The following is a 27,410-nucleotide window of genomic DNA, read 5'->3' as shown; positions in this document are numbered from 1 at the left end:
ACAGGTCCACCTGGCGTCCCCAACTTCTTCATGGCGAGTCTGCACCCGGCAAAGAATGACGTCGATCTCAGCTGGTTTGGCTCTGTGGTACCTGGCTGATCATGCTGACTGGTTGGTACCGAGGGTGGAGTATCCGTTAGGGCTGTTGATCTCGAAACCTGCACGGCTGGAGTTGCTGTCGCATGAAAAATGGATACTGTGGAACGTAGATCGATATCGGAGGTATAGCCATTCAGGGCAGGGATCAGATGTCGAACGCGAACATACTTACACATTGGGCATCTTTTCGCTGCCCCTGGCGCGTACTTTTGCTGCAGGGTGTCCTGGCTGTATGCACGTTATTCACGTCAAAGCCTCTCATAGGGTTTTGTGGCTGCCCCAGACTATGCCATAGGGTGGTCGGACACCCTTCACGAGCTGAGGCTTCAGCGCCAGTGACGTACCCTAAGCTGGGGTACCGGCTACCGGAGCGCTCGTCGACAGGCGCTGCATAAGGCTCATCTCCGAGCCTCAAGTTCACCAAGTCAAACGCTTGTGGGATGTGGTCTGAGTGCCCGTAGACCGCCTGACCGGCACCTAGCATGAAAGTGTATTCATGCGAATGTGAGAATGTGTACACGATTGTAGTCTTGCATTGACCGATCGACTTGGTGGAGGCGATGTTCAACCGTCACCCACACCACGCGTTCATTCCAACCTTGAAAATCTTTCTTTAGCAACCGGTAGATTTACCAGAGCTAACCCATGACAAGGTGTGGCAAACAGCTGTCAAAGAACTCAAGCGCCTCAATACGCCATCCGATGATGCTAGAGGTAGGTGTGACGAAGTCCAGAAAAGCGATCGAAACGTGGGGCTAAGGGGTTTAGCAAGGGTATTGGCGAATGGGAATCTAGAACCAGCTTCCAAGGAAGCCCTGTAACACGGTGGAAAACCTGTGATGGTTCGGCTAGCGTTTGATATAGCACAAGGATGGGAATCTATAGGTACTCACAGAGTTCAAACGACAAAGGCTGTCAAATTGTGCGAATTGTCCTAAGGCTGACATTTACATCCGTAATATCCGTTAGAGTTTGGATAAGGCCATTCGCACACATCTGGTCAGCACAACGAGACCCGCATTCGGTCCTAAACGGCGAAAGAAGGTGCATTCCTCAGGAGACGTTGTGAAAATGTATGGAACGGAACGTTGCATGCCCAGGCGGCCGTTAAGCCCCACTTGAGCGCGCCTTGCCTGATCCTGGCGTGACAGCCCGAGCAGCCGACCTCGCTTGCATCGATCTACGTCACAACAAAGACCCGGTTCCTGACAACGCAGCAAGATCTGAACAAGTCGTGCAGGACGATTTACATCATTTTGCTGTCGAGCAGCCAATCGCGACAAACACTTCATTTAACTGAAGTGCATTCTTTGAGGCGAAACGCATTCTTCCACGCGATCCTGCCATCCTATTTACGCGAGGGCGGCGAGGCTGATGGCCTAGTGCGTGTGGTGGCGCAGGGTCGACGAAACTCAGGAGCGGACGTGACAGCTCAAGGCGGTAAGTACAGCACATGCAGCGCGTAGTGGAAGGGCCAGAAGCAATGCGACGCCATGGTACTGAGATGCTCGCGCATTGCGATGGATTGTGGCCATGTGCCAGATGTCCACGGGTGCCAGGGACATTTGCGACACACCAGGAAGGGCACGGCCATGCTCCGAAGCTCTTCGGCGTCCGCCAACAGTCACCGCTCTCCTCATGTTGTTCTAGAATGACCACAGGGTCGGATTCTAATCGACCTCTGCAGTCAGACTGCAACTACAGACAACACTACATTCGACGGCGTGAATGTCAACTTTGAGTTTGATTGATCTGGCGCTTGGTCGGGTCTACAAACGCCACGATGCCGCTACGGCGCGATTAAGATCTCGAACCAACACCATAGCAAAGTGGACGACGATAGCCGATTACAGACTACAGTAGTAGAATCTGACCGCTTATTTGACAATTCTAATAACCTTTTTGGCGACTACCAGACTACATGTAGAGATTTGTAGATGGCGTCCTTCACCGCTACTCAATCTGTACTTACGGATACTGATACCTACTGCGCTTCCTGCTATAGAAACAGCCCTGTTCTCTCTCTTTGTCAAAATTGCTTGCAACAAGCGTAAGCGAGGTTTCTTCAGATTCCGCTTTCGACCATAGTTGCCTCTGCAAGTTCAAATCACCATCGGTGGTTTGGGCGACTCCAAGACTCTGAATGAAGGCGTCGCAAAAACTATCGCTAAGGAGCTTGCATCCGGTCGTGATCACCTAGTTATACACCTGACCTAGAAGCCTAGATACGATAGTCGATACCTAGGTATGCAGATAACCTAATGGGCCTACCTAGGTACCCTGACTTATCAGTACATCGCAACGAAGAATAAAGTAGGATGAGCTTGACAAACGAGTACAGCAGCTGGTTTTGAGGTCCCGAAGCTCTCTTCACATGGGCACCTGGGCAGCTTCTGATTGGGATGTCGAGCATACGTAGGCACTCAAGAATAGGATACCCGTGGACGTTTTATAAACAGTGCAACAATCTCATCATTTTAATGATCCATTCCGCATTCACACCACGACTCCGTTGACATGACGCCGTATTATATCAATGGACCTGAGGCGTAGTTGAGTGTTTGAATCGATTCGGGCCGTTATGAGTCGTGCTCGCTGATAGTTCTGTGCCCCGCCTTTCTGAGGTCACGTGCAGTGGGGAATAGGTCTAGCGGCGCTCGGCAGGGTTTGCCCGCCTTCTCATTTGGAGCTATACGAGCTGCGGCAGCACCAGGAACCGCCATCGTCGCACCCAGGCACCCCACCCATCACAGAACGCGAACATCGAGCGCTTCTCTGCCTCGAATCGGTTCACATCATGTCAGGTCTCAACGAGCCATAGACCTTCCTCGCCAAGTACACCTTGTACAAGCGAGCCACCGAATACATTGCAGGATGGATTGCCGAAACCGCCGCGTCCATCGGCTTCGAAGTCAAAACGAAAGAACAAAAACAGACAAAGTCGAAATCGAAGTCGAAAAAGGGCGCGGGCAGGAAAGGCAACCAGAATGCGAAAGGTGGAGGCGGTGGCCCGGTATACCAACTCGGAGTATCGGACTTTGTACCCATGGCAGAAGCGATAGCAAAAGCTGGAGAAGAAGCAGAGTCTGAGATCATGGTCCCTGTTGCTTTATGCAGGCATTTCAGTCGCGCCATTCAGACACGTCGGAAGGTCTCGCAATGGTACAAGGCGAAAATCAACCCGGATACGAACAGTGACCTGCGGCACGAATACTTCATCAAGGTTCTCGAGGACACCTTCGCATCTCTCAAGCCATTCCTCGGGTCGGGCGGACCAGAAATCGCACGCAACAATGGTTCCGCTACTAATGTGGCTGACTTATCGTCACGCAATCGCTTCGCGGGGCTGACTGTCGATGAGCTTGTGGCACTAGCCGACGAGGAAGACATCGCTGAAGATACACTCCCTGACGTATCTAATGTTACGCTCGAGGAAGCTGAGGAAGACAAAGAGGACGACTTCTGGATTGCTGTTGCGCTGATGCTACAGGAGCAACAGGACATGAGGGAGGTAGTCCGTGACAACTGGCAGAAATACAAGAGCGGCAAAGTCGACTTGATTGTGGCAGCCATGACCACGGATACGGCTATTAAGCTTGCTCAAAGTGCGGAGGCGAAGTTCGACTTGCTAGTAACACGACCGAAGAAATATCCAGTCACGGAGTATCCGGTCTGGACGCTTCCCGCCGTTCTTTTCTACAACAACCACGAGGATTCGCAAAAGTGGTCTCTCGCGGAGATTGCAAAGCCTTCCACCAGGCTTGGCGTTACAGCGGACGCCCAAAGTGAAGCACATTTCGACTTCTGGCCGGTCTTCGCTGGCTTGAAGTTCTACCTCCACAAGCACATGACAAAAAAGAACTCGATTCCGCAAGTGATGCCGAAGGACTTCGGCGATGCCAACATTCACAATCGAACATTCAGAGCAATCGAATTTGCCCAAATCATGCGGATCGTTGCCAAAGCAGCCAAACGCCCACCACTGCTGGATATGGTCTCCAAAGGTCTATTGGACATGTTTACCGAGCACAAGATCCCAATGTGGCTTACATATGGCGTCCAGCTTCATTTCGACTCGCAAGACATCATGGGCGAGATGACCAACCGACCGCACTTTGAACTTCAGGTCTACCTGAACCACCTAATGGGAGTAGAACAGGCCATTACGAATAATTGGGAGGATCCGATGATGCCAGACAACATCCAAGATGAATGTTACAAACCTTTCAGAGAAGCATACAACGACATCAGTCCCTGGGCCAACCATGACGGATTTGCCGAACAATGGCAACAGCTTGCGCAAGATCCAAAGGTCAATGGACACCCCATTTTCGGGATGATGAAGAAAAAAGCGTTCTACATATATAAGCACCATCCTTTGCTCAACGGCATGTTGAAGTATCACTTTCTCGTTCACTGGCACGCGGCTGGCCTGTCACACGAAGCAACTTCATGTTCTCTTCTTTTCATGGCTCATGTCTATATGGGGACACAGCTGAGAAGCCCTTCCGACCCAGTATGGCCCGACATGGAGTTCATGCTCTTCAGCCAGGATCCCCGATACGTGTTGCTCAAGAGACCACCCGAGTCGCCTGAGGAAGCACGGACTCTCTTCGATCTTGCTACTGGCCAGCCCACGCTCAAGCAAGTGCAATCATATACCTTTGATCGTCTGGACCTTAGCCGTGGAGATCTAGGCCGGCCTAGATATGATCCCACCAACAAGTCTCGGCTGTTCAGAGATGCAACTGTGTTTGGAGAGACTGTCTACTTGCCGCGCGGTGCTAGTGGCTGTTGGATCAAGAAGATCCCCGGTGGAGCCTTTAATGGGAGAATTGATACTATTACTACGGCACTTCTCGAAGCTTCTGCTCCTGATGCAACCCGTGGCCGTCTCGCGCGCGCGATGCAGGCCTCTCAAGAGCAGCAGGGACTAAAACTGGAGCCTATCAACGGCAGAGAGGGACTCACATCTGTTGCTATTTTGCAACATTTTGCTTTCTGGCTGCAGGCTGACTTGCCAGATCTTTATTTCAACGGAACGTTGATGCAGCGGCAATGCTCGGATACGTGGAAAGCCATCTACGCAGCGCTCGAGGACGACCCAGCTTGGGATCCGTCTTTCTCAGAAACCGGACGATCGCCGCAACATGCAGCGAATACCATCATTACTACGTCCGTAATCGAAGGGAAATATCCTCGGTTCATGGACATAGCGCGCAGAGCGATGCGCAATCATCTACGGCAACAGGAAGAAAACTATGAGTGCGCGCAAAGCGAGGTATGCTTGAAGGATTTGACGACGTACCACAAAGGAGCCGCCAGGCTCTTTGCGGATGATGGACCTTTGAATGTGGACAACTTGTACAAAGGTTGGTCGCAGGAGCACAGACAACAGAGGAAGCATAATTTTGCGGCCGCTGCCGCACAGGCCGAGGTCACAGCTGGGAATGCCGATTTGCAAGAGATGTTCCAAGCTCGGGCGATGCAAGCCATGAGTTCGATGATTACGGGCGGCCCGGCCGGCCAGTGTATGGTGATGTAACGCATCATCAAAATCTCGGCGTGTTTTGCATCGCGCGTAACCATACGATGCTTCAAATTTTGGGAGTGTCACGCTCCTTAGTATGCGAGTTGTTATGGTGACGTTACGTGAAAGACATTACCCGGCATCCTCGACGAGGCAGCACCCTGAGACTAGCCATTTCGGGACGGCTGCCTGAAAGCCACAACATAGTAAGGAGTTGCAGCCTTGCTCACGGGCGTTTGAAATGGAATATAAAACTCACAGTAAGACGACATGAAAATGGCATTCTAGATACATCGCAACATCTCTTGACAAAATTTGACGTTATATTCATTCCTATTTCTGCACAACATCACCGAAACACACTACTAACGATCCTCCGATCGCATCAGAATGGCACCGATTTCAAACCCTCTCTATATCACCAATGTCGCAGACGGGGAAACGATTCATCAGGTATGGTGCAGTTCCTATGTTGACCGTCTATAACTAACACGTACAATAGCGCTGTCTCCTAGTCACGGGTACCTATGCGCTTACCGCTGCTGAAGGAAGTTACATCCATGTTGCTACCAAAGGCGCAAACAAGGCCGACTCCTTTCCCGAGCAGACGTGGCCGATAGCAGGCGGTAACTTCAAGGCCCTCGTTATGCTCTCGCCAGGACAGAACGTCCTGGAATTTGCCTACGTCTGCAATGACTGCCTTGAACACACCATCGAGGTGAACGTCAACTACATCCCGCTCTTGCAGTACCCGCCTCTTCACCTCGCTATCATGGTCGCCGCAGACTCGCCATGCTTCATCGACTGTCCACCCTCAAAGGCCGCTGGGATGTCTTCGGCGCACTCTGACCTCCAAGCAGCTATCGCCAAGCTCCGCATGGCGGCTTACATGTGGCAAGCTATGACCGCGGAAGACTTGAGGCTGCAAGGTGTTGGGCGTCGAACGTTCAGGCTGGATGAGGAGTGGACTGCGGACACGATTAGTCGCGACTTCCTCAATGCGCGCGTTGAAGAGGCTCTCGACGGAGAAGGTGCCATGCGATCGACTGCCAAAGTCAACGTTATTCGCTCTTCCAGGACCGTCAAGGAGATCCGTAATAAAGAGGTCGCGCAACAGAACCCTAACGCACGTCGTGACAATGACTTGTTCGACTGGTTTCTGGATGCGCTTAAGGAACAAGCAGGTCCCTTCGCTTCCGATGCCCGACCCATCGTTGCTGGGTTGATCTTGGACTCACACTACAGCATCTCGCAGAAGCTGATTCTCGGACACGCAGCTCTGGGTTGCCATAACCCCGACGGAATCTCACTGGGTATGTTCGGTAGCCACCTGACCTACTCTTGGCCGCGCTTCTTGGAAGAAGTCACAGGCTGTCTCACAGACGTCCGTGCACCTGGAGACAAAGTAGGCAATGACAACGGCCAGTGCGACACCATGTGGGAAGCATGCGCCATCGGCCAAGGCGCGTTCCTCCATGAAATCGGTCACGCATTCGGATCGCCTCATCGCTCTGGCATCATGGAGCGTGGATATGCGCAAGACTGGCCCAAGAACTTCCTCCCCAAGACCGCGTACTCTGGCCACCTCAAATCAGAAGGCGCACTTGTAGACCCTCACAACACTCCTAACAATGCTCGTTGGAACCTAGCTGATGCGCTCTCCTTCCGCATGCTGCCCCACTTCCGCCTGCCCATCGACCCCACCATCAGCAACGAAGAACGACATGCTTCGCCCGAGGCCCACGCTGAGCACACCGACGATGAAGGCCCGACGAAACTCGTCGTCAGCTCAAGCAGCGGCATCGTACGCTTTACTTTCAAGCGTACAGAGACATCCCAGCCCCTCGGCTGGACTCACAACGCACCGAAGCGCATTGAGTATACGGAATCCTCTCTCGAAGAGCGTTTCGATCGATCCCAGGCCCTCCATCTCAATATCCTCGCCTATAATGGAAAGGAAACCAACATCGGCAATGTTTGGAAACTCCTCGCCAGCAGATCATACATCCGCATCCCAGGCTCCGAGATCCGACTCGCCAAGCGCCTAGCCTTCCCCGATGAGTCCGATACTCGTCGGTACGAATGGGCGCAGCTCCTTCATGAGAAGGGCAAGGACGGAAACCTGCACCGCGCCGTTTCCATCGATCTAAGGGTCGGATGTCTATGGGATGGCGGCGTGGTGAAGTATGCAGATGGTCACACGAGTCACTGGGGACCCATGCGTACATACGGCCGTAAACACCAGTTCGGTGGTCACGCTTCCGAGAAGATACGTCTTCCCGAGGGGGTGGAGATTAGTTCCGTTGAAGTCGTCCCTAGGGATGGTGTAAGGCTACATCTGAACGACGGTACCAGCGCGGGCGAGCTCAACGCGAGGCGTGGCTCGGACATTGTGAGGCTGACACCCAGCCCCGATGAGATCATCGTGGGATTCTTTGGCAAGAGTCAGAGGGGAGGCTTCTGCGGCGTCGAGGAGTTCGGAATCATCACTGTGAAGAGAGATGTGGGGGTTACGGGGTTGCCGGATAGTGTGTGGGACTTGGATGAGTTGAAGAACACGAGTGGGATGGATGGTGATGAGGGTGATGAGGAAGAAGACCGATATGACGACGAGGATGAGGATGAAGACGAAGAGATGGACTACGACGATGACGAGTGAATGTGTCAGTTGGGAGTCTTGAGGAGCCCACAGCGCTTCGTTGTCGAGGTGAAGTGAGCATCGTGCTTGAGCGCCGCAGTGTGGTAATATTAGTGTACCTGTCCCAATTTCTCCACATCTAGACGTGTAAGCGAATCGATCCACAAATCAGGCTGCCTCGTCAGCAGTAAGACTAGATGATATGTACCGAGATATCCATGCGATTTACACTTAATGTGTGTCCGATCATGTACGACGATGCGGTGGTGAAAAGACATAGTGGCAACGAGACGAGGGTCTCGGCTCAAGACCAAGTGGTCTAGTCCAGTAACAAGGCGAATCTTCCCCAGATCACATGAAAAGTCAGACACATCCCCGGATTCTGCAAGGACAGTCCGGCGAGCGGTCGGCTGGGTCCCGACTCCCATGTCTCAGCGCAACGGTAGCACCACATTTGGGCTCGTCCTGGAGTGCATAAGGCTGAAGAACCTGGGGTCTAGTTTTATGCCACGTTCGCTACGTGACTAATAGTAGATGTCGCTTTCGACGTCGATGATGATGCTGCGGTGAGAAAGCTAATTATGAACGCGCCTGATGTTGAAACCTCTTAGCCGCGTGAGATGGTAGGCTCCATCAGATTTTTGCATGCGTCCTGGACGTATAGGCGGTATCGATGGCTTGCTATGCTGGCTGATTGCTTCCACTGGTCGCATGAGATGTGCAGGAACTGGGCTCTCACGATGTGATAGTCGCGCGAATCTGGTAACAACACTACCTAAGCAGAGCGTGATGCGCCTTCAAGCCATGCAAATAAAAGTCTGCGGCATTTGACTCAGCATGACCAAAGCAGATCTCTACAACCACCGGCTGGGGAAAGGGGTGAGCTGAATGCGGTGACATGCGACGGAGTCATGATAGGCCTGATGAGGTTTCCCGATGGATGAAGTCTGACACGGCCAGCGCCAAGGCCGTGACCCGATGAAGGGCCGGCCCTCTCGCTATTCCCGAAACGCGTCCGCCGCCACAAAGTACCCCAAAAAAGATACTGCTAAGCTGCAGAATTTTCCTGCTGGGAACATACGGAACGGCAAAGCTACACATTCCACACGGTAATCCCGCGATAAGCATTGCCGCTTGGCCTGACGCGCTCAAGGCGACGCGAACTGGCGGCGCCGACCCGCTCGTAGCCGACGTGATCCTGGCTCGAAAATTTCGATCATGCTACTGTCACGGTTCAACTTCTGCATCTTGCGCGGCAAAACGACTCTGTTGCCCGCCAAGTGGACCGACGATGAAAATTTGGACGGTCGACTGGCTTTCCAGAGCGTGGAGTACGCCGACGGCTAACATGATGGCTCATGGAGTCTTGCGCCATGACTCCACTTTCTGGAGTGGTGGGTAACCGTGGTTTGATTGAAATATCGTTTTCGTCCCTGGCTCTTGCGCACTTGACATCTATCGTATACATCACAGCTTCGTCGTTGTTGTTCTTACTTTGAACCTCAAGCCCCAACCCAGGGTCCTTCGCCAATACCACCACCAATATGGCATCCGCCTCTGAGGAGATCACGCCCAAGATGGACCAGCGGTCGGACAAGTCGGTCCCGCACTCTTCGAGCGACGTCGAGAAGCAGGTCGCACCCCCCAAGGATGAGCTTCAGCGCAAGCTTTCATCCCGACACTTGCAGTTCGTCGCCATCGGCGGTACTGTAGGAACCGGAGTCTTCATTGCTAGCGGAGGTTCCATCGCTACTGCTGGTCCCGCTGGCGCGCTCCTGGCTTACGTTTTCGTCGGTACTCTGGTCTACTCCGTCATGCTCAGTTTGGCTGAGATGGCTACCTACCTCCCCATTTCTGGTGCATTCACACAATACGCTGCCCGCTTCGTCGACCCTTCGCTAGGTTTCTCCATGGGTTGGATTTACTGGTTCTCGTGGTCCATCACCTACGCACTCGAACTCACGGCCGCTGGACTTATCATTCAATGGTGGGACTCGGATCTCAGCATCGGCATCTTCATCACCATTTTCTGGGTACCAATTACCGCCGTCAACTTCTTGCCCGTTGATATTTTCGGTGAATTCGAATTCTGGTTTGCTCTCATCAAGGTCGTTGCCCTCGTCGGTTTCTGGATCTACGCCATCTGCATGAACGCTGGTGTCGGCGCACAAGGCTACATTGGCTTCCAGTACTGGAACTCTCCCGGTGCTTTCGCTCCATACCTTGCCGAGGGCCCTGTTGCCAAGTTTGTCGGTTTCTGGGCTGTTCTCATCCAGGCTGGTTTCGCATACCAGGGTACTGAGCTCTGCGCTATCGGTGCTGGAGAGTCCGCGAATCCCCGTGTTACTATGCCTTCGGCTATCCGAAAGACCTTCTGGAGCATTTTCACCCTTTTCGTCTTCACCATCTTCTTCGTTGGCATTCTGGTACCTTACGACAACGAGGCTCTTCAGATTGGTGACACCAACGCCGGTTCGTCTCCTATGGTTATTGCTTTCCAGCTCGCAGGAGTCTCCGCTCTTCCCGATATCTTCAACGCCATCCTGCTTACCGTCGTTCTCTCGGCCGCCAGCTCCAATGTCTACTCAGGCAGCCGTATCCTTGTCGGTCTTGCGGAGGAGAAGTGTGCCCCTGCGTTCCTCAAGGCTACCACCAAGCGAGGTGTCCCATACTGGGCGACCGCAGTCACCGGCGCCATGGGTCTGCTTGCCTACATGAATCTTAGCGCCAACGGTGGAGAAGCTTTCAACTGGCTCCTCAACATCGTCTCCGTCGCAGGTTTCATCGCCTGGACTTGTGTCTTGATCTGCCACATCAGCTTCATGCGCGCACTCAAGGCTCAGAACATCGACCGTGACACCCTCCCATTCAAGTCATGGGGTGGCCGCCCACTCGCCATCTACGGTGTCACTTTCTGCGCCATCATCACCATCACCCAAGGTTTCACCGCATTCGTCCCATGGAGCGTTGAGGACTTCTTCATCGCATACATCAGTCTGATCCTCTTCGCCGTACTTTACATTGGACACAAGCTCATCACCAGGAGCAAGTTCATCAACCCCGCGGAAGCCGATCTCCTCAGTGGAAAGTTCGAGGACGAAGTTAGCGAGACCTGGGAAGAATCTTCCGCCAGTGGATGGAAGAAGATGATCAACAAGTTCTTGTAAACATTGCTTCATGGCAACAAAAAGTGTTTTGGATTCTATTCGATCCGATAGCATAGCGTAGCGTTTGGGGCATAGCATTTGCACGGCGTTTTTCATTTCTAGCGTTCAGGCCGCGGCAGATACCAGTGTTAATGTTTACTCTTCATACTTCAAATCTCTTTGATCTGCACATGGTGAACTTGTTCAGGCTTATTGCATTTGCTGATCTCTCAGCTCTTTGTGGCTGTGCACTGATCATCTCAGCCATATCCAGTCTGTCCTTTGATCAACACCGCCACACTGTGGCTATGCTTGTTTACTGAGATGATCATCTTAACGATGGAATGAATCACTCGGTGTACAACACACACTGAGTTCACCGATCCGGGTCGGTACCATCGTCATCAGTCCTCGTAGTCCAGTACATGGATTTGTCGTGTCAGATGTGGAAACTTGATCGCTGTGGCACACATGCGGGGTGACGTAGCGGGCGCCTTGAGCTTAGCCTGCAAGTAGAAGGTTGTGGTGTTGTGAACTCCATGTTGATTTCCGAATGCCGTGGTATCGAACTCCAATATCATACAATAACGTGCAAACATGACTCCATCGCTCAGTAAAGTGTCGTGACCACATCAAACTCCGCCTCTCTCCTCCAAATACAATGATAGCCACCTTGCTCTCAACCAGTATAGCTTCATCTCGCTCGCGTCGTCTAACCCCAGAGTCTTACAACCTCCACAACACCCAGACCCAGTGCAGTGATCTGCAGAGCGCGACTTGGTGAAAGCATGTCGGACGCCGCGCTTTCGGTGGTGTTTTTTCCACCAGTTCCCTTTCCACCCTTGCCTCCTCCTTTGCCGCCGCTGCTGCTGGCTCGTTCTTCGAGTTGAACTTCTGGCATAACTAGGGTGTCGCGTGCAGCAAGCGCTTCGCGGAATTGGGCGCGAGATCCGATCAGTGCTGGTTCAGCTACCGCGTCTGGGTTGGCGACGGGTGCTGGGCTGGCGAGCGCGACAGTCGCGAGGAGAAGAGCAGTTGCCGCTGTGAACTTCATGGTGGTAATGTTTGAGGTAGATTTGCAAGTTTGTGTTTGAAGATGGAAAGGTGTAAAGGGGGTAATGAACTCGAGGTAGGGTTTTATAGACTGATGAGTATATTAAGGGTGAGTGGTTGATGTATGAGTCGCCGCAATGAGTCTTTGGTGTAACCTTAAGGCAGATTTGATGAGTTGTATGCACATGGAAAGGAGGCGCGACTCATCGCATTTATGTATTCAGGCCACAAGCGGTGTGCTTCATGAATTACGCCGTGGACGCCTTAACGCTGTACACAGCCTGCACGCGCAGAGTAAGATCGCCAACACAGCCTGCTTTCAGCTTGACGCGATTCTGGTAATGGTCTGTGACGTCGTGAGGGTGTTGGACCAATAACAATCGTTGTTTAGCCAGCCATGGAAAAGCGCGAGATTGGGCTGACGGCTTGGCTTTCTTGGCGGTCAGCTGAACAAGGCGTTCCGTCCCGCTCTTGGTCGCCTGTCTCGAGAGCTTGACAACCTCCAAGGACTTTCGTCATTCCTGTTTCTCTTCTAGGTCAGGAACGCAGCCAAGGATTCAAATGTAGTACTGGTAACATAAGCTTCGCTGACTCTTTGTGTCCAATGAAGCTCACGTTGCCTGTGCTATGTTCGCAAAAGACTCGCGAAGTCACCATTCAACCTTTCATAGTATCCCTGCAGTATACATCGACAATGCAGCATTTGGGGACGGGATGCGAGCTGGGAAGCCGTACGGAGGTTTGTAAAAGTTGTCTAGATTGTACATGGATGACTAGCAGGAGACTTGTGTATGCGATCCGTATGAACCCGACAGATCATGTTTGCTTTCCGATGTGAACTGATCCTTGTCCTGGCTTGAGGGTATGTGTTCGAGGCGAACGTGTCCTGCTTCGCGTGGCTTGGACGAGGAAGAGGGAGAGTTTCGCATCGCGTTGGGGAAGAACTGCCGTGCCATTGGACGAAGAGCAGCGATGCTGACGGAGATGATTCCCAGACTGCACTCGCCTACCGACATAATTACGCACTCGACGCTCTGATCTGTATATTTGTTAGCTCTCATGTTCGAGTGGAATAGCCGACATCAATGCAATTTCTGTTGGTGGCAGGTATAGCAGTTCGTGCTCTGCTTGCTGCATCCAAAGACACCCTCCATCATGATCCTCAAATCGAAAGAATACTTACAGGTAACATCCAGGACGCGTAAACGGTCCAAGAAGGCAATACGGACAATGCCCAATATGCTTGCGCTATCAAAGGTTAGCAAAGTTCGATGACCTGCCGTCTACAAATACCTTGCGCCTCCTGCGAGTAGCACACATAGGACGATTCGTTGCCTCTTTGGCATGTTCAGCCTCCAGATATGAGGGATAGGTAGCGCGCAAAGGAGAAGATCCGTCGCGACATTAACGGCGGAGCTGGCGTATAGATAGGTGACGTAGTCGACGCACACTGGTTCGAGGGTGAAGTCCCACGCTCCTTGGACCGGACGGCATTGGAAGATGGTGACGAAGATTCCTAACAGTACTTCAGCACATGTCACGTGTCGGGAACTGTGGCTTGTCTTACCCGAAATCCATAGACCGACGATGCACACAGATATCGCGTACATCCAGATGCGGAAGGTCTTGTCGTGGATGAAACGCAGGTACGACGATATGATGGCGATCTTCGTCAACGCAATAGCAAAGGCGTATAGGATTTGGCAGATGAAGAGATACTACAGCGCGTTAGTTGTGACAGCTCAACAAGTCCATTTTCAACATTCATGACAATCGCCATATCCAGGATACGACACCCAATGAAAGCTTGGCACCTACCAATATACAGTCCTTCAAAGTGTCGAAGAGTGTCAACATGGGTAGGAGCCAAATGTGTCGCCCGAGGCCATATTGGGTTGCTAACATATCGTTAGCTGGATTCCGCACTCGAAGTACCTGCTGCTTACCAGCGATACACACTGCAGCCAGAGCAACAGTGAAGATGGCCGCGCAAATGATAAGGACTGTCATACATCAGCTGGGACCTTTGTGAGGGAGGGGATAGGTGGGCCCGTACAATCGTCTATGAAGATATGGCCGACGTATTTCGCTCTTGCGAAGAGGCGGAGACCGACAGTCAACACCACCAGAGCGATGAAGACTGCGCATGTTATCGTAAGACTGTTGACCTTCGAAGTATGGTCGCTGAAATCGAATTGGGTGATGTCGACTTCTATGCCACCGAAGAAGACAGGGTCTGCGTTGGGGTTGGAGTTCTGGCTTGCCATAATGCAAGGTCTCAGTGGTTTCAATGTGAAATGAAGGTAAGATCCGCAACAATCTGTGTAGAGGAGCCCGAAGGCATATGAATCCACGTAGAGGTCGGGCCGCAACCGGCGTAGTCTTACGGGGGCGAGTGGCCTGTGGGATATGCACGATGAATGCGCAATAGACCCGGTGGATCCCCTTATTATCTCTCGGTCAGCCGTTGTGTGGCGTCTTTCGTCAGGACTTTGGGCGGTATCATTAGACTCTTCCATCAGACCGGTAGCCCTAACTGACATGCGGAGCTAGCTCTTAATGCCAGAACATGAATCCGGAACGAAAAACAACATTCCTTCCAGACCTTTGGATCTCTGGTGTTTGGTTTCAGGCGCGCCTTCGACGTATCATGCTTCTCTGCCAACCTCTGCCATTGTATGGTTCTGTGTCGCCAGATCACCTCTTCAACATGCAATTACTCAGACGATTATCGAAGGGATTCCCCATTCAAATGTCGCGCTATTGAAGAAGTGCGGGTGTGCCGTTCTGCGCTAGCTGACGGCCTCTTCGTCCCCATCACCTGCAAGGGCAGGCGCAGGCTCCAATCTAGCTGATCGACCATCCAGAGGAGCCGCACCAGAGTCTATCAGATTGATAGCATGCTTGTAGGCCACGGAAGAGACCCTGTGGCATTCATCCCGCGGAAGAAGCTGATGCAAGTGCATGGGCGCACCGCCAAAGATCGATCTTAGTCCACCGTGCTCTCGAGATGGCACAATATCCTATGCGGTAATGATGACTACCTTTGGGATGGCTGAAAGTATAATTCATGTCGATCTAGTTTCTTCCCCCTAGGAGTTCTCGACCGGCTTTGTTCCGCGGGCACTACGATGGTAGTGATACTTTCCATGGCCCCTGCTTACTCAGACAGCAATAGCGAATCAGCAGCATCCCGAGGCATCTGTCCCTGTACATAGACCACGTGCTAATGTACTCGAAACTTTGGGTGTACCGTGAAATCTCACAGTAGATGCGTCCCGCAAAGCGATTGCGAGAGCTGCAGTCTGCAGCCCGGTCCAGAGTCCAGTCAGACGCGCGGCGTCAAAGATTTCGCTGATTTTCTTGCTTGGGCACCATTCGGTTTGTATGATCGGTTGAGAGGAGGAGCATTTGCATAGAGCGAGCGACGGCGTCGAGGCACGTTGAACGGCGTGCAACGCGATGGGGCGGGGAGGCTGGAGGAAACACCGCGGACGGGACGGACTCGCTTCCGATGGCGCCGACATGTGGATCACGCACGCTTCGCAGCACCGACTCGAACCATCTCCTCGCCGTCAGGTCGCTCTTTTTCCTCTAAAGAGATAGGTGTCATACATTTCATGGCAATTTGCGCGCATTTCCATGAACCCAATATCGTGAACCTAATCGGCGTGATCATAGCGATGCCTGAGACTCCACGTGTTGTGCAGCGGCTTGTCCATGAATGGCAAAACTTTCGACTTAGGCCCAGCATCGACAATTCCAGTTCCTGGGTCGATGTCATTAGCCCTGCATGATGTAGCGGCTGGCCCGTGAATGTTTCTTAGTTCTCAGGAGCTCCTGCATACATACATACTGTGCGCAGCCCGAAGCAAACCACTACACAAGAGTCGCCACGCAGAAATGTTATTCATTCTATGTGCAAGACAATTCCAAACTTTGGTCGAAGGGATCGGTAGTTGATGACTACGCGGCGGTGGCCTCCGCAGCTTGGCGAACTCGACAGCGCAGCGGAGCCCCGATGGACGCGTCTCCCATCTTACATGGGAGCATCAAGGTCATTGGCCTATCGAGACCCATCATCAAGGCACGCAAAAGTCAGGCCTGTAGCAGGTAAGGCCAAGATGACAATTGACCGAAGTTTTCGTGAGGAGACGAGGCTGAGCCGGCGGAATCGACGCGCTATTAGGGCCGTCGGCGAATGAGCGATGGGTGCCGCGACTCTGCCGATGCTTGAACGCGAAAACATGGATGAGGTGTCGTCGTCGATGCCCATTGTCCTGGGACGCTGATGTTCATATGTAGGTGGGGTGTAGCAAGTGCAAATGACTTTGAAGGTAACCCCAACATTGGTCACTAGAAGCTCACATTATTGTACAACAGTCAACGTGCGCTCTGGCAGTCTTCTTACTATATATACATCTATCATCGTGATATCCGCGATGTCGACATCCACAGATCCGACTGTACCGCTCCCGACCGAGACAGAGAAAGACCGCAAGGACAGGGACGATGATGACGACGACGACGTGAGCTCAACTACACCTGCACCAACTCCAACTCCACCAACACCGGGTCCTCCCGGGAGACCATCACCGGCCGATGCATCACAGTCTTCGCAAACCTCTCTTCCTTCTTCAACCTCGACGCAAGCCTCTGCTTCAGCGCCCGCAGTTTTAGAATCTGGAAATGGCGGTCTGGGCGTTGGCGCGAGCGCTGGTATCGGCGCAGCAGTCGCCGTTGCTGTCATACTACTTCTACTGGGCGGCTGGTTTTGCGTGCGTCGAAGACGAGCTGGAATACGCCGGAAGAGCACCCTGTCACAAAGTTCGTACGACTTGGAGAATGCGACGAAGGGGAGCGAATGTGGAGCCCTCGGGCCAGCGGAGATGGAGGCTGGGTGTAATAGCGAGAAGAGCGCTTCTGAACTCGCCAGTCCTGTTGTTCCCGTGGAGGCCGTTGGCGATCGTCGACTCTTTGCTGCAGAATTACCAGGTTCCGAAGTCCTTCCAAACGACGAAAAGAAAGGCACTGGGGAGCGGCTCTTCCCGGACTCGCCAATCGATGGCGAAGACGACCGGTACCACGTCGATTCGAAGAGTATCGAGGATAAGCAAGCGTCGTGTTGACGGTCCGCTAGCATCTTATGTCGTTACGAATCAAAATACGTTCTTTCGCGCTTTCCTAGCGGGGAAGCCAATCTTGGAAATTTCGCTCTCTCAATGGTTGGTGTACTCGCGATGACCCGATGGAAAATGAACATTTGGAGGCGGTGATACTGGCGAGGCGTCCTGCGGGGTGTAGTCCCTCGACAAGCGCTGCATCGGCGAGACTTCACCAGGAGAAGCCTCAGGTGGTGAGACCATGAGTAGCGGTACAGGAGCACGTACGGGTTCGGTGGTACGAGTCCTTGTATCCGGCTCCAGTGCCATGCTCCAAGTCCTCCATTGCTCAAGCTTCCGAACGTACAGTTCTTCCGCTTCTGACGTGGCGTGAATGTTGCCATTTCCCTCTACTTCTTGCGCAGCAGTATCGCCGTGCAGTTCTGGTATCTGGCCTGCATCCAATTCGTAGATAATCCGAGCATCGGCTTCAACAAGCAGCGGTGGTGGTGTTGGCAGCGGTGGTGATGACGCGGGTGTAGAATACCAAGCTTTCTCCTGTGGTCCTGCTTCGGCATCCATCGACTCTCTCTTTGTGGTCTGGAGCCGTGCTCTCCGAGCCAGCACACGGTTCCTTCGTCTGATCGCAAAGAAAGCAAGAATGGCGATAACGACGATCGATACGGAACACGCTACTCCAATGGCAATACCACGCTTGATGCCAGGAAGGGCCAGGTCCGTTTCGATTGCATTCTCCTCTTGAGTGGTCGTTAGGTTGAAATGTTTCGATGTGGGGGATGGTGTGGGTGTCGCCATGGTTGAGGGAGTCACTTGACGTTTCGCACACACGCAGAACGTGAGAGGATGTGGGAGTTAGTACTCTGTCCCAGAGTACAAGTTTCGGGCATATGCAGTACATGGTCGGAGCAAATATTGCGGCGCAGTCGTGAAGGCTGCATGATCGCCGCACCAGCCTGGCTATGAAACCATGCAAGAGGTGCCTTCGGCGGCTACAGGATTATGGGTCGGGAATCCAATCACGCCGCTCTGGACCAACCATGCCTCGGCGCGTAGGGCAGTGCAACCGACGTGGAACGTGGCACAAGCTTGAGAACCGGCATCGCGATCCTTTTTGAGTGGTTGAAGGAGTTGGGGTTGCTGAAATGTAAGGAGCATGAGGCGTATGCCTATGTTGCGGCACAATAAGCGTGGAGTGGCGAGGCGGCATGTCATCATTTGCCTCCTAGGTAGAACCACGAACACGACGCTCTCACCGGTCGAGCTTACAAGTGCTCTCATAGTCCATATCACCGTGCACCGTGTGTTTCCAAACGATGGGTTACGCGCTGGATGATTTTGCAGAGGCCCTCCTTAGGCAGTTTAAGCGGGGTGTCTGCGGGTGCCCGCATCCTGCGCGGCTCTGCGGCTCTGCAGCTCTTTACCGACATCTCATCAACATCGCCTTTCTTCTCTCCTCAATGTTTAGAAACACCAACTGATACAAGCTTTGTCGCACTGAGCTCAGCCGCAAATTTCCAACCCAAGGACAGGTTGCCAGGCTGCCTCATGGCCATGGGGGCCGCTGGCCGGTCAGCCTCGCTGGCGGCCTGAACCCGCAAGTTCGGGGAAGCGGCCCCATGCGTTGACACGCCTACTACTTGAGTCAAGCAACTTCGCAAGAACTTGCTGTAAGTACCGACGGTCGCCACATTTTCCTTACTCAGACAATGCGTCTTTTCGTTGGTGTCAAAAATAACTATCGCAGCGAGCCGTCAGGATCAACATATCGGCTATCCCGGTGCTGTACCGTGATATTGGAAGTGTGACTCTGCGATCACCTTCCATACCGGCAGACCCAGACGTTCGATCTCCTCATCTTGCCGATAAAAGGTTGAAGCTATATCCACTGACGCTCATATCCTCAATGTAAATAAAAATTACCTACTCATGAAAACTTCGAGTCGGAGTACCAGAAAGAAACTCCGCCCAAACCATTCAATTACTATTTCGCATCGCGTCTCCGACTGTGGCTGCAAACCCTTGATCTCCAGACTACTTCGCGATGATACATCAAATTAAACATTAAACAAACCCAGAATATACCACTGTCAATGGCTAGTGCATCTAGGCCTCAGCTATGTTGTCGTGTCGACCTAAATACGAGCAAACACTCTGGTTACAAGTACTTCTTCCCGATCTTGACCGTCTCTCCATCCTCCTGCTGTCCATCCACGACACACAATTCCAGATGTTGGTCGCCTGTCTCCTGGATCTTGATCATACTCCTCCATGTTTCAGGGCGCCTCACACCTGCACTCGTGCCGTACAACTTCTCGCTCGGCGCCGAATTCATTGCCAACGCGATAAGCTCCGCTACGTCCTCCCAGCACTCGCCACCGTAGTACCGTCCCCTAGCGACAGAATAGCCTACAAATGCTATATGCACAATCAACATCAGCGCAAAGAGCAGCAGGACAATCATGGCTGCCCAGACGGCCGTGTTCTGGAGTCCGTATCCGTATCCGTAGGAATCGAGTGTGATGCGAACTGAGTAAAAATCGGGAACGTAGCTGTCTGGATTCCACTTGAAAAGCCTTTCACCCGAGGGAAGAAAGGTTTCAAGTCTTGTTACCACGTCAGCGGTGGCGTTAGTTTTGACGAAAGAGGATAATCTAGACATGCTTCGCGCTATGCCGTCCACAAGCACAGTTCCCACCAGCATCGCTATTGCCTCTTCGAATGCGCCGCCCGTGTCTGGGGTCGTCATATTAGGCGCATAGAACGCCGTAATTCGGTTCTCTTCTTGTTTAGGGCGGATGATGGCAGTATTGAGGAACCGGGCCATGCCACTGACACTGGAGGAAGAGTTGTCGGCTAGCCACTCGCTTTGTTTTCGGTTCAGAAAATGCGCCCAGTCGAGCCTCAGGTCGAGTGGGTTTTCTGATATGCCCAACTTGGTGAGGAGTGCTTTTTCGGGTTTCCATTCGGTCTCGGAGAGTGCATCAGAAACGTTGCTCGAGACAGTGGTCGAGTTCTTGGGCTGGTAATATGCATCGCTAGAGACCCACCTTGCATCAGTTGAGCATGCCACAGTGGCAGTGGACGGGTATCTGTCTTTTGTTGAGTTTTTGGCCGAGACAGGGATGATTGCCAACGCAAGTAGCGATGATGACAAATCCCCGTTGTTGTTTTTGTACCATTTGAACCTCGCGTTTTTACTCGGTAGCCGATCAAAGATGGTATCGTTAGACTTGGCGTATTGTGTCTCAGCTTCGGGATGCAATGCCTCCTGCCCCCATGCCTGTGACCTATCGATGTTCGGAAATGGGACGCGTAGTCGATCCGGGACTTGGGTCCACATAGAGAGGCTACACTTCACATAGACGATGGGCTGGTGTATTGGAGTGTCCGCTTTGATGCGCAATCGGGGATATGCCATGTCTCTAGTACCGCCGGCATTGTTGTGTCTTGCATAGTTATAAAATGTACCGAGTGTTCTCGAGCTCAGCTCTGTGACGACGGTGGTGTAGGCCCAGCCGCCCTCTGGGTCATTGCCAGTCTTGATGGAGACCTTCCGTTGAACGCTGCTCGCACGTAGATCTGTGAAGAGCAAGTCATCGCGTGATCCAGTCTTCGTGAAACTGATAAACTGAATAGTTTCAGCATTGAAAACATGTTATGTCCCAAAAACTGGAGATAAATACCCATTTATAGATATCGATGAACCCTGCCGACGGGCAGTGTAGGTTTAATGGTGACGTGAATGGATCTTGGAGGCAACGAGCAGTTTGATTTGTGTCCATTGAGTTATTGAAGACAGTTGGCCAGATTTTGGCTGCAGTTGCGTTGTAGAGGACGGTTGAGCCGTTGGCTGGAAAAGCGTTCTTCATCTCGTACCACTCAAGCGAAGGAATCATCGTGATCGCGGATGACGGTCCTAAAGTCAGCGAAAAGATACAGGTGAGAAACAACAAGCCTCCGAATGGGAGGTGACGCCTCCACCCCGCCCAGAATGACCACTTGAACAGCATGCTGGGCGAGCCTGTGACATGAAGTGCATTGACGAGTCCGAAGGGAATACCGTTTCGCCCGACCAGCAGTCTTCGCATGTAGTGAAAGACAATCATGGATAGTGATGCGAGCATCAGCAACTCGTGAGCCTTGGACGCGACCTGAAATGCCATGAGTTCCATGTTCTGCCGTTTCTGGTTTTTGATCTTGAAATCCCTCCAAAAGAGTCCGATGATGTGTATCCACAGAAGGATACCAACTATGGCGAGTACTGCAGTGTGATACATGAACTCAAGCCATGGAAAGTCACGCTTCAGAGCGATTTTGGCTCCTTCGGTGGGATTCGTAGGTCCCAGATCGCGCTCGTGCACATCACTCTCTTTGGTGGAGACCAACGATCGCTGATCGATCAAGAGCGCAGTGTCCTCCATCACACTCCACAGGATGTCAGAATGATGAGTAGTAAATCGAAGCGATCGAAGAACGAAAGGCTGGAAGAAAGAGGGTTCGCATACAAGAGAGGCCAGAAGAACGGGATATCAGAACAACAGCGGGGCGCGGGGGTCTGCCATGCTTAAGAAGGTTGAGGGGAAAACCGGTGGCCATCAGATGACAAGACATTATTTGGGAAACCTATCAAGATATCGCAGAGTGAGCCAGCGCGACAGGTGCGGGGGCCAAATCATTAAGGAGGCAAAGACTTAGGTAGGGGTAACAATGCTGAACACCGATGCCAGCCTGGTGGCTGCGGAATCTTACGCCAAGAGCGAAACTGGTTCCCGACATGATCATTCCAGGAGACAGGACCGGAGGCCATAGTAAGGATGATGAGGTCTCTCAATCAGGCTGGATAAGACAACACAGGAAAAAGGAGGTAGACAACTGTTGAAGTTTACAGGTCTGTTTTCGTACGTTCTGTGTATCTCGCGAAGACTTTGCGAGGGTCCTGGGTTGTAAAATCTCGGAAAAGGTCGCCTTGAACGAGGACGGACGTGTTGGTGTGATAACGTTTATTGTAGGCACTGCTGCTGCGTGTGGCGACTACAACATCTCACCCCCGGCTATGCCGAACCGTCAGCATCCAAAGAAGGGGACAAACGTGTACAGTATCAGCCAATAGAAATGGGTCGGTGTTGTACGTTGCACAGGTGCTGGCCGGGGATTTGGAGTTCATTTGGACCAGTTGGCTTCTGGACTGACTAGTCCCGAGCAGGAATGGCGCCGTTCGGGAGAATGACGCGAGGCCGAGCCTCATCCATGTTCCCCAACGCGAACATCGGCGCATCCACTCGACGCGACGTAGCAGTGCATCCGCTGAGCACGTGCTAATTAGCCCATGCTCATGGAGACAGTATGAATGAGGAGGACGACTACGAGAATGGCGCCAGTAAATATCCCCACGACGCTCGGAGGAGCTGCCAGCTGACCGCGCGCAACAGGCTCCGCCGAGGAGGAAGATGAGCAGGAGGAGAACGATGCCATGGATGTAGACGAGGAGGAAGAGGGCGACGATGCTGACGACGGCGATAATGACGACGACGATGCAGACGGAGACAACGACAACGACGATGAAGACCAGGACCAAGATCAGGACCAGGACGAGCCCGACAGCCCTTCGCAGCGACCACGCAACAGCATATCCAATGGCGGTACAGCTGGACAAGCAGATGGCAACCCCTCTGTTACCCTCACATCACCCAGCCCTCGAGCGGCGGCTTCGGGCGTGCTCGGAAACCTGCCCTTCCACCCGAGCGTGCGACAGGAGGCCTTGAATGCGCCTATCTACGACATCATACCCACCATCGCCGCACCGCATAGCACGTCAATCAATGCCATCACCGCCACACCGGACATGCGATGGGTCTTCAGTGGAGGCGCAGACGGCTATATACGAAAGTTCAATTGGGTGGACACAGCCAACGGCAAGCTTGCCCTGACCGTGGCCCAGCGACACCCTTTCGTTGACTCGGTCACCAAGGCGGGCGTGCTTCTCTCATACTGGGAGAATGAGGACAGTGCCGCAGCCGAGAGCTTGTCCCCTGTGTACTCGCTCGCAGTACACCACCAAGCGCTATGGCTGTTGTCGGGTCTGGACTCGGGAGGCATAAACCTGCAGTCGGTGCGCCATCAAGAAGGAACGCGGATACACACACTCAAAAACCACACCTCAGCCGTGTCGGTCTTGACACTGTCGCAGGACGAGACGTCGGTATTGAGTGGTAGTTGGGACAAGACTATCAATGACTGGGACTTGAACACTGGAAGCGTTAAGAGGAAATTCGAGACGAGCGGAGGACAGATATCCGCAATCGAGCAACGTCCGATGTCTACCCTACCCATACCTCAGGATACCGAAACCCTTCCTACCTCGAACGGCACCTTCTCCTCCAACAACTCCGCCCGACCTCGAACCAACGGCGCCCTCGCGAACGGCGCCGATATAAAGCCCGTGATACCCAAAGAAGAAGGTACTGAGGATGCTCAGGGATCTCCTGACGACTCGCTGTTTGGAGACAAGGACCAGGACTCTTTGTTCGGTGACGGCCAGGAAAACAACCTCTCGGCCACTCTTCCTTCCTTCGGTGGTGACGACGACGAGGACGAGTTCTCCAGAGCCATCGCGAACGGCATACAACAAGCCGACGACGACGCCAATGCTGACATGGACATGATGGACATGGGCGGTCCTGTACAAGCACCCGAGGAGCAAGCTGCGGATCAAGCGAAGGAAGCCCCAGTAGATGCTGAGAACCAACCAGCAGCGAATGGAACTACAGATGCGCAGCTCAATGGCACTTCCAACGGCCTGCCCCATGGAGAGGATCTAGAACAGTCCACGATTGCTTCCGCAAACCAGACCGAGCAGCCTGCTTCATCTGAAACGACCTTTATGGACGCGTCAATGGACGGCACATTGCGTATCTGGGACCGCCGGCAACCAAACCCCGTCGCACGCATCACACCCCCGCGAAACACACCACCGTGGTGCATGAACGCATGCTGGTCACCAGACGGCAACTTCATCTACGCTGGCCGGCGAAACGGAACAGTGGACGAATACAGTCTACACAAGAGCCTACGAGAGCCGCGACGCACATTCCGATTCCCCAGCGTCAGTGGTGCAGTGAGCGCAGTTCGGGCTATGCCCAATGGGCGACATCTCATTTGGTAAGCTCACCTCCCCCTCGCACGCGCACACATAGATACGTGCCGTGACGTGACGTGAGACAAGCACTAACATGTACCAGCGCATCATACGACATCCTCCGTCTCTACGACCTCGCCCACAACGACGCGGGACCGAAAGCCGGCGCGGCCGCTACACCCTTCTTCATTGTCCCCGGACACCGCACCGGCGTCATATCGCAGCTATACCTCGACCCGACGTGCAACTTCATGATCTCAACGGGCGGAAATCGGGGCTGGGAGGGAGCATCAACAGAGGTGATGCTTGGATATGAGATTGGCATCGGATCTTAGCATGTACTATACCCATTGATCGCGGCGTTTGGGACGGCGTTTCTTGAACGAGGGGATCTGCGTGCGCTTTTGTGATTGGGTACGAAGAGCAAAGAATAAAGAGACAAGAGTTTTAACGCGACGATCGTGAGTGCAACGCGTGTGCCAGGTGACGTAGCTGGGGTAATGGGCATGGGCATACGCAAGTGCTGATTCCGACATGTTACGACGAAGCGTTTAGGACGAAGCTTATTCTCCTTTTCTTTTTCCTTGTCTCCTCTGGTTGTTGCAGCCCTCACGTTTGTTCTGCCATTGCAGCTGATTGACTACTTGCAGGCTCGGCATTCCCGCACCATGTCGATGGTGTCACGCGGAACACGCGTACACCATTAATTTTTTTCCGTGTGGGAGGAGCGGGGTAATTTTGATGAAGTCTTTCTCAGAAGCGCTTACTATCGCATTGACCCGCGGAGAAGAGTATACCCAAACATGGACGGTAAAGGAAGTGACGTAGTCGGTGAGAGCCTCGTTGTACCAAGGACATGCATTGGGCGCGAGGATAGGGGCAGTCAGTACGCGCGCGCATCTCAACTAGATTTCGGATCGAGAGGGGCGATTAGTCGGATCAGAGTCCGTGGTGTTGCAGAATTCGAAGAGACGGCGGGGCTCATCTCAACCATGCACCCCACAGACAGGATCCCTGGCACCGGCGTCGGCATCCAGTCAAGGCGACTGGAAATCTGTCAGCGCTGGTACAAATGCCGGCATTCAACACTATGTAAGTCGCTATCGGCACGGTGTGTCGGGCTTTGGTGCAGGAACACCAGCGGTGAGCGCCTCGTATGTACGAACGGAGACGGAATCGAAACGAGGCAGGCGGCCAATGATCATCTCGTTCGAACTTTTCGTCGCCTCGCCGAAACGCGAGCCCGTAACTGTAGGCGCGCGTCATAAAAAGTCCGAGGTGGACCGATGCTGGTCCGATGTTTGTTTCAAGAAACCTGGAACAAAAGCGTCCGAGTTGTTGCAGACCCACAGGTATGGTGTTTCTTCCTTGGTACAAATGCAGGTCTGACGGTTTGGGGAATCCCTGCTGGGGATTTGTAGGCTAGCGAGCGACTTTAGCTCCCGGGCGCTCGCGCCTCGTAGATCGTATCGCGGAAGGCATGGCGGAAAGGGCGGTGTAGGGCGGTGAATGGCTTTGAGAATGCATCGTGAAGGACGTTGAGGGACGGACTCTGCGAGGATGTAGACCGGTTGTGAAGAAATCTAGTCTTGCTGGGGTCGTCCCAGCGGTGAGTGGTAGGTCACGGTACGCGTGCCACTGCATCGGTCGATTTGTGTAGACTAAGGACCCAATGATTTGAATGGAAAAAAGCAAATTGTGTAGAGAGCGCTACTAGGGCATGCTGTGTTGTAGTCCACCAGATCTGGTAAGACGTGATGCAGTCAAGGGAGGAAGCGCTGCGAATAACGACGCCTAGAAGCCGACATGCCAGGGAAGACTACACGCTTCGAAGGAAAACGATGAGCTTCTATTCGTGAACGTTATTTGGTTCGCATTAGGAGAGAAACTGTAGAAGTGTCCAATCCCGTGTCGAATGCAGTTCATTAATGGCGTAAGCGACTTGTAGTAGCATCTGGAAAGAGGAGCCGAGATTGTCGCAGCTGCCCCCAGCCACCCAACAAGGTAGTGTTCTTGAATACCCAACCGCGACAAACTCGTGCACGCCGAACATCATTTGGAACATGAACAGCCATGAGGCGCACAAAAGTTCGTCTCGAGAGCTGAACGTGAGCTCCCAAGACTTCGTCTGCTAGCATTAGCGAGCGGGACGCATTGAAATTCAAGAATTCAGGCGACTCCGACTCGTCAGGCGGCATCAGGGTTCAGGTGACACTGCGGTGGGCGAGATAGAGTTCTTAGTCAGATATTGAGGCGCACGCCCAAATTGGCGCCCGGGAACCGCGTTACCCACGTCTACAGTGTGCGACTATCGTCGACGTTGACCGCAACGTCAGAAAACGGTGACTGTAACATTACAAAGCCCAACAGGAGGGTCGTGTGTATGCGAAACTACGTCATTCCATCTTTTGTAGAGCCCAAGCAAAATCGGGCCGTATCGCGGTTGTAAGGAGGAATCTGGGAAAACAGTAGAAATCTCAAAATAATGGAGAACTGGATAGTGGAGCCGGGAGGTGCTGCCGCGTTATCCCAGGCTGTCGAATGATACGGGTAATGCTCCGTGTAGGCAGACCACGGTGCCAGGCTTCAATAGTGGCAATTGTCACGGTGATCCAAAGTTAATGTAGTTTATCAGTGTGGTGTATTGGAGCCGCATCAGCTGAATCATCCACGGAGCTGAAACCCT

At 53.0% G+C, this 27,410-nt stretch overlaps 9 protein-coding genes across 9 annotated transcripts; 5 read left to right on the top strand and 4 right to left on the bottom strand.

Annotated features, from left to right (window-relative positions):
• Positions 1-2,473: 2,473 nt before the first annotated feature.
• Positions 2,474-5,644, top strand: J4E85_003815 (uncharacterized protein; the record flags this gene model as incomplete). The annotated part of the gene is made up of 3 exons (XM_051468080.1): positions 2,474-2,514; positions 2,702-2,723; positions 2,921-5,644. The coding sequence occupies 3 exons, from the start codon at positions 2,474-2,476 to the stop codon at positions 5,642-5,644; spliced, it is 2,787 nt and encodes a 928-aa protein (XP_051327672.1).
• Positions 5,645-6,019: 375 nt separating this feature from the next.
• On the top strand, positions 6,020-8,288 carry J4E85_003814 (uncharacterized protein; the record flags this gene model as incomplete). The annotated part of the gene is made up of 2 exons (XM_051468079.1): positions 6,020-6,082; positions 6,132-8,288. 2 exons carry the CDS (start codon positions 6,020-6,022, stop codon positions 8,286-8,288), a joined length of 2,220 nt encoding a protein of 739 aa, XP_051327671.1.
• Positions 8,289-9,811: 1,523 nt separating this feature from the next.
• J4E85_003813 (uncharacterized protein) lies at positions 9,812-11,434 on the top strand (the record flags this gene model as incomplete). The annotated part of the gene is made up of 1 exon (XM_051468078.1): positions 9,812-11,434. One exon carries the CDS (start codon positions 9,812-9,814, stop codon positions 11,432-11,434), a length of 1,623 nt encoding a protein of 540 aa, XP_051327670.1.
• A 383-nt stretch (positions 11,435-11,817) lies between these two features.
• On the bottom strand, positions 11,818-12,467 carry J4E85_003812 (uncharacterized protein; the record flags this gene model as incomplete). Its single annotated transcript, XM_051468077.1, has 2 exons — positions 11,818-11,919; positions 12,144-12,467. The coding sequence occupies 2 exons, from the start codon at positions 12,465-12,467 to the stop codon at positions 11,818-11,820; spliced, it is 426 nt and encodes a 141-aa protein (XP_051327669.1).
• A 772-nt stretch (positions 12,468-13,239) lies between these two features.
• Positions 13,240-14,733, bottom strand: J4E85_003811 (uncharacterized protein; the record flags this gene model as incomplete). The annotated part of the gene is made up of 6 exons (XM_051468076.1): positions 13,240-13,505; positions 13,650-13,714; positions 13,760-13,982; positions 14,034-14,184; positions 14,402-14,469; positions 14,523-14,733. 6 exons carry the CDS (start codon positions 14,731-14,733, stop codon positions 13,240-13,242), a joined length of 984 nt encoding a protein of 327 aa, XP_051327668.1.
• Positions 14,734-16,908: 2,175 nt separating this feature from the next.
• J4E85_003810 (uncharacterized protein) lies at positions 16,909-17,595 on the top strand (the record flags this gene model as incomplete). Its single annotated transcript, XM_051468075.1, has 2 exons — positions 16,909-16,995; positions 17,080-17,595. The coding sequence occupies 2 exons, from the start codon at positions 16,909-16,911 to the stop codon at positions 17,593-17,595; spliced, it is 603 nt and encodes a 200-aa protein (XP_051327667.1).
• A 90-nt stretch (positions 17,596-17,685) lies between these two features.
• J4E85_003809 (uncharacterized protein) lies at positions 17,686-18,384 on the bottom strand (the record flags this gene model as incomplete). The annotated part of the gene is made up of 1 exon (XM_051468074.1): positions 17,686-18,384. The coding sequence occupies one exon, from the start codon at positions 18,382-18,384 to the stop codon at positions 17,686-17,688; it is 699 nt and encodes a 232-aa protein (XP_051327666.1).
• Positions 18,385-19,744: 1,360 nt separating this feature from the next.
• J4E85_003808 (uncharacterized protein) lies at positions 19,745-22,010 on the bottom strand (the record flags this gene model as incomplete). Its single annotated transcript, XM_051468073.1, has 2 exons — positions 19,745-21,217; positions 21,273-22,010. 2 exons carry the CDS (start codon positions 22,008-22,010, stop codon positions 19,745-19,747), a joined length of 2,211 nt encoding a protein of 736 aa, XP_051327665.1.
• A 922-nt stretch (positions 22,011-22,932) lies between these two features.
• On the top strand, positions 22,933-25,059 carry J4E85_003807 (uncharacterized protein; the record flags this gene model as incomplete). Its single annotated transcript, XM_051468072.1, has 3 exons — positions 22,933-22,966; positions 23,019-24,747; positions 24,828-25,059. 3 exons carry the CDS (start codon positions 22,933-22,935, stop codon positions 25,057-25,059), a joined length of 1,995 nt encoding a protein of 664 aa, XP_051327664.1.
• Between the last annotated feature and the right edge of the window lie 2,351 nt (positions 25,060-27,410).

Source organism: Alternaria conjuncta, assembly GCF_024043145.1.
Source record: "Alternaria conjuncta strain BMP 0040 chromosome Unknown scaffold_5, whole genome shotgun sequence".
Classification (NCBI taxonomy): domain Eukaryota; kingdom Fungi; phylum Ascomycota; class Dothideomycetes; order Pleosporales; family Pleosporaceae; genus Alternaria; species Alternaria conjuncta.
The sequence above is the reverse complement of the archived record's forward strand: the minus strand, read 5'-3'. Positions and strand labels throughout refer to the sequence as shown.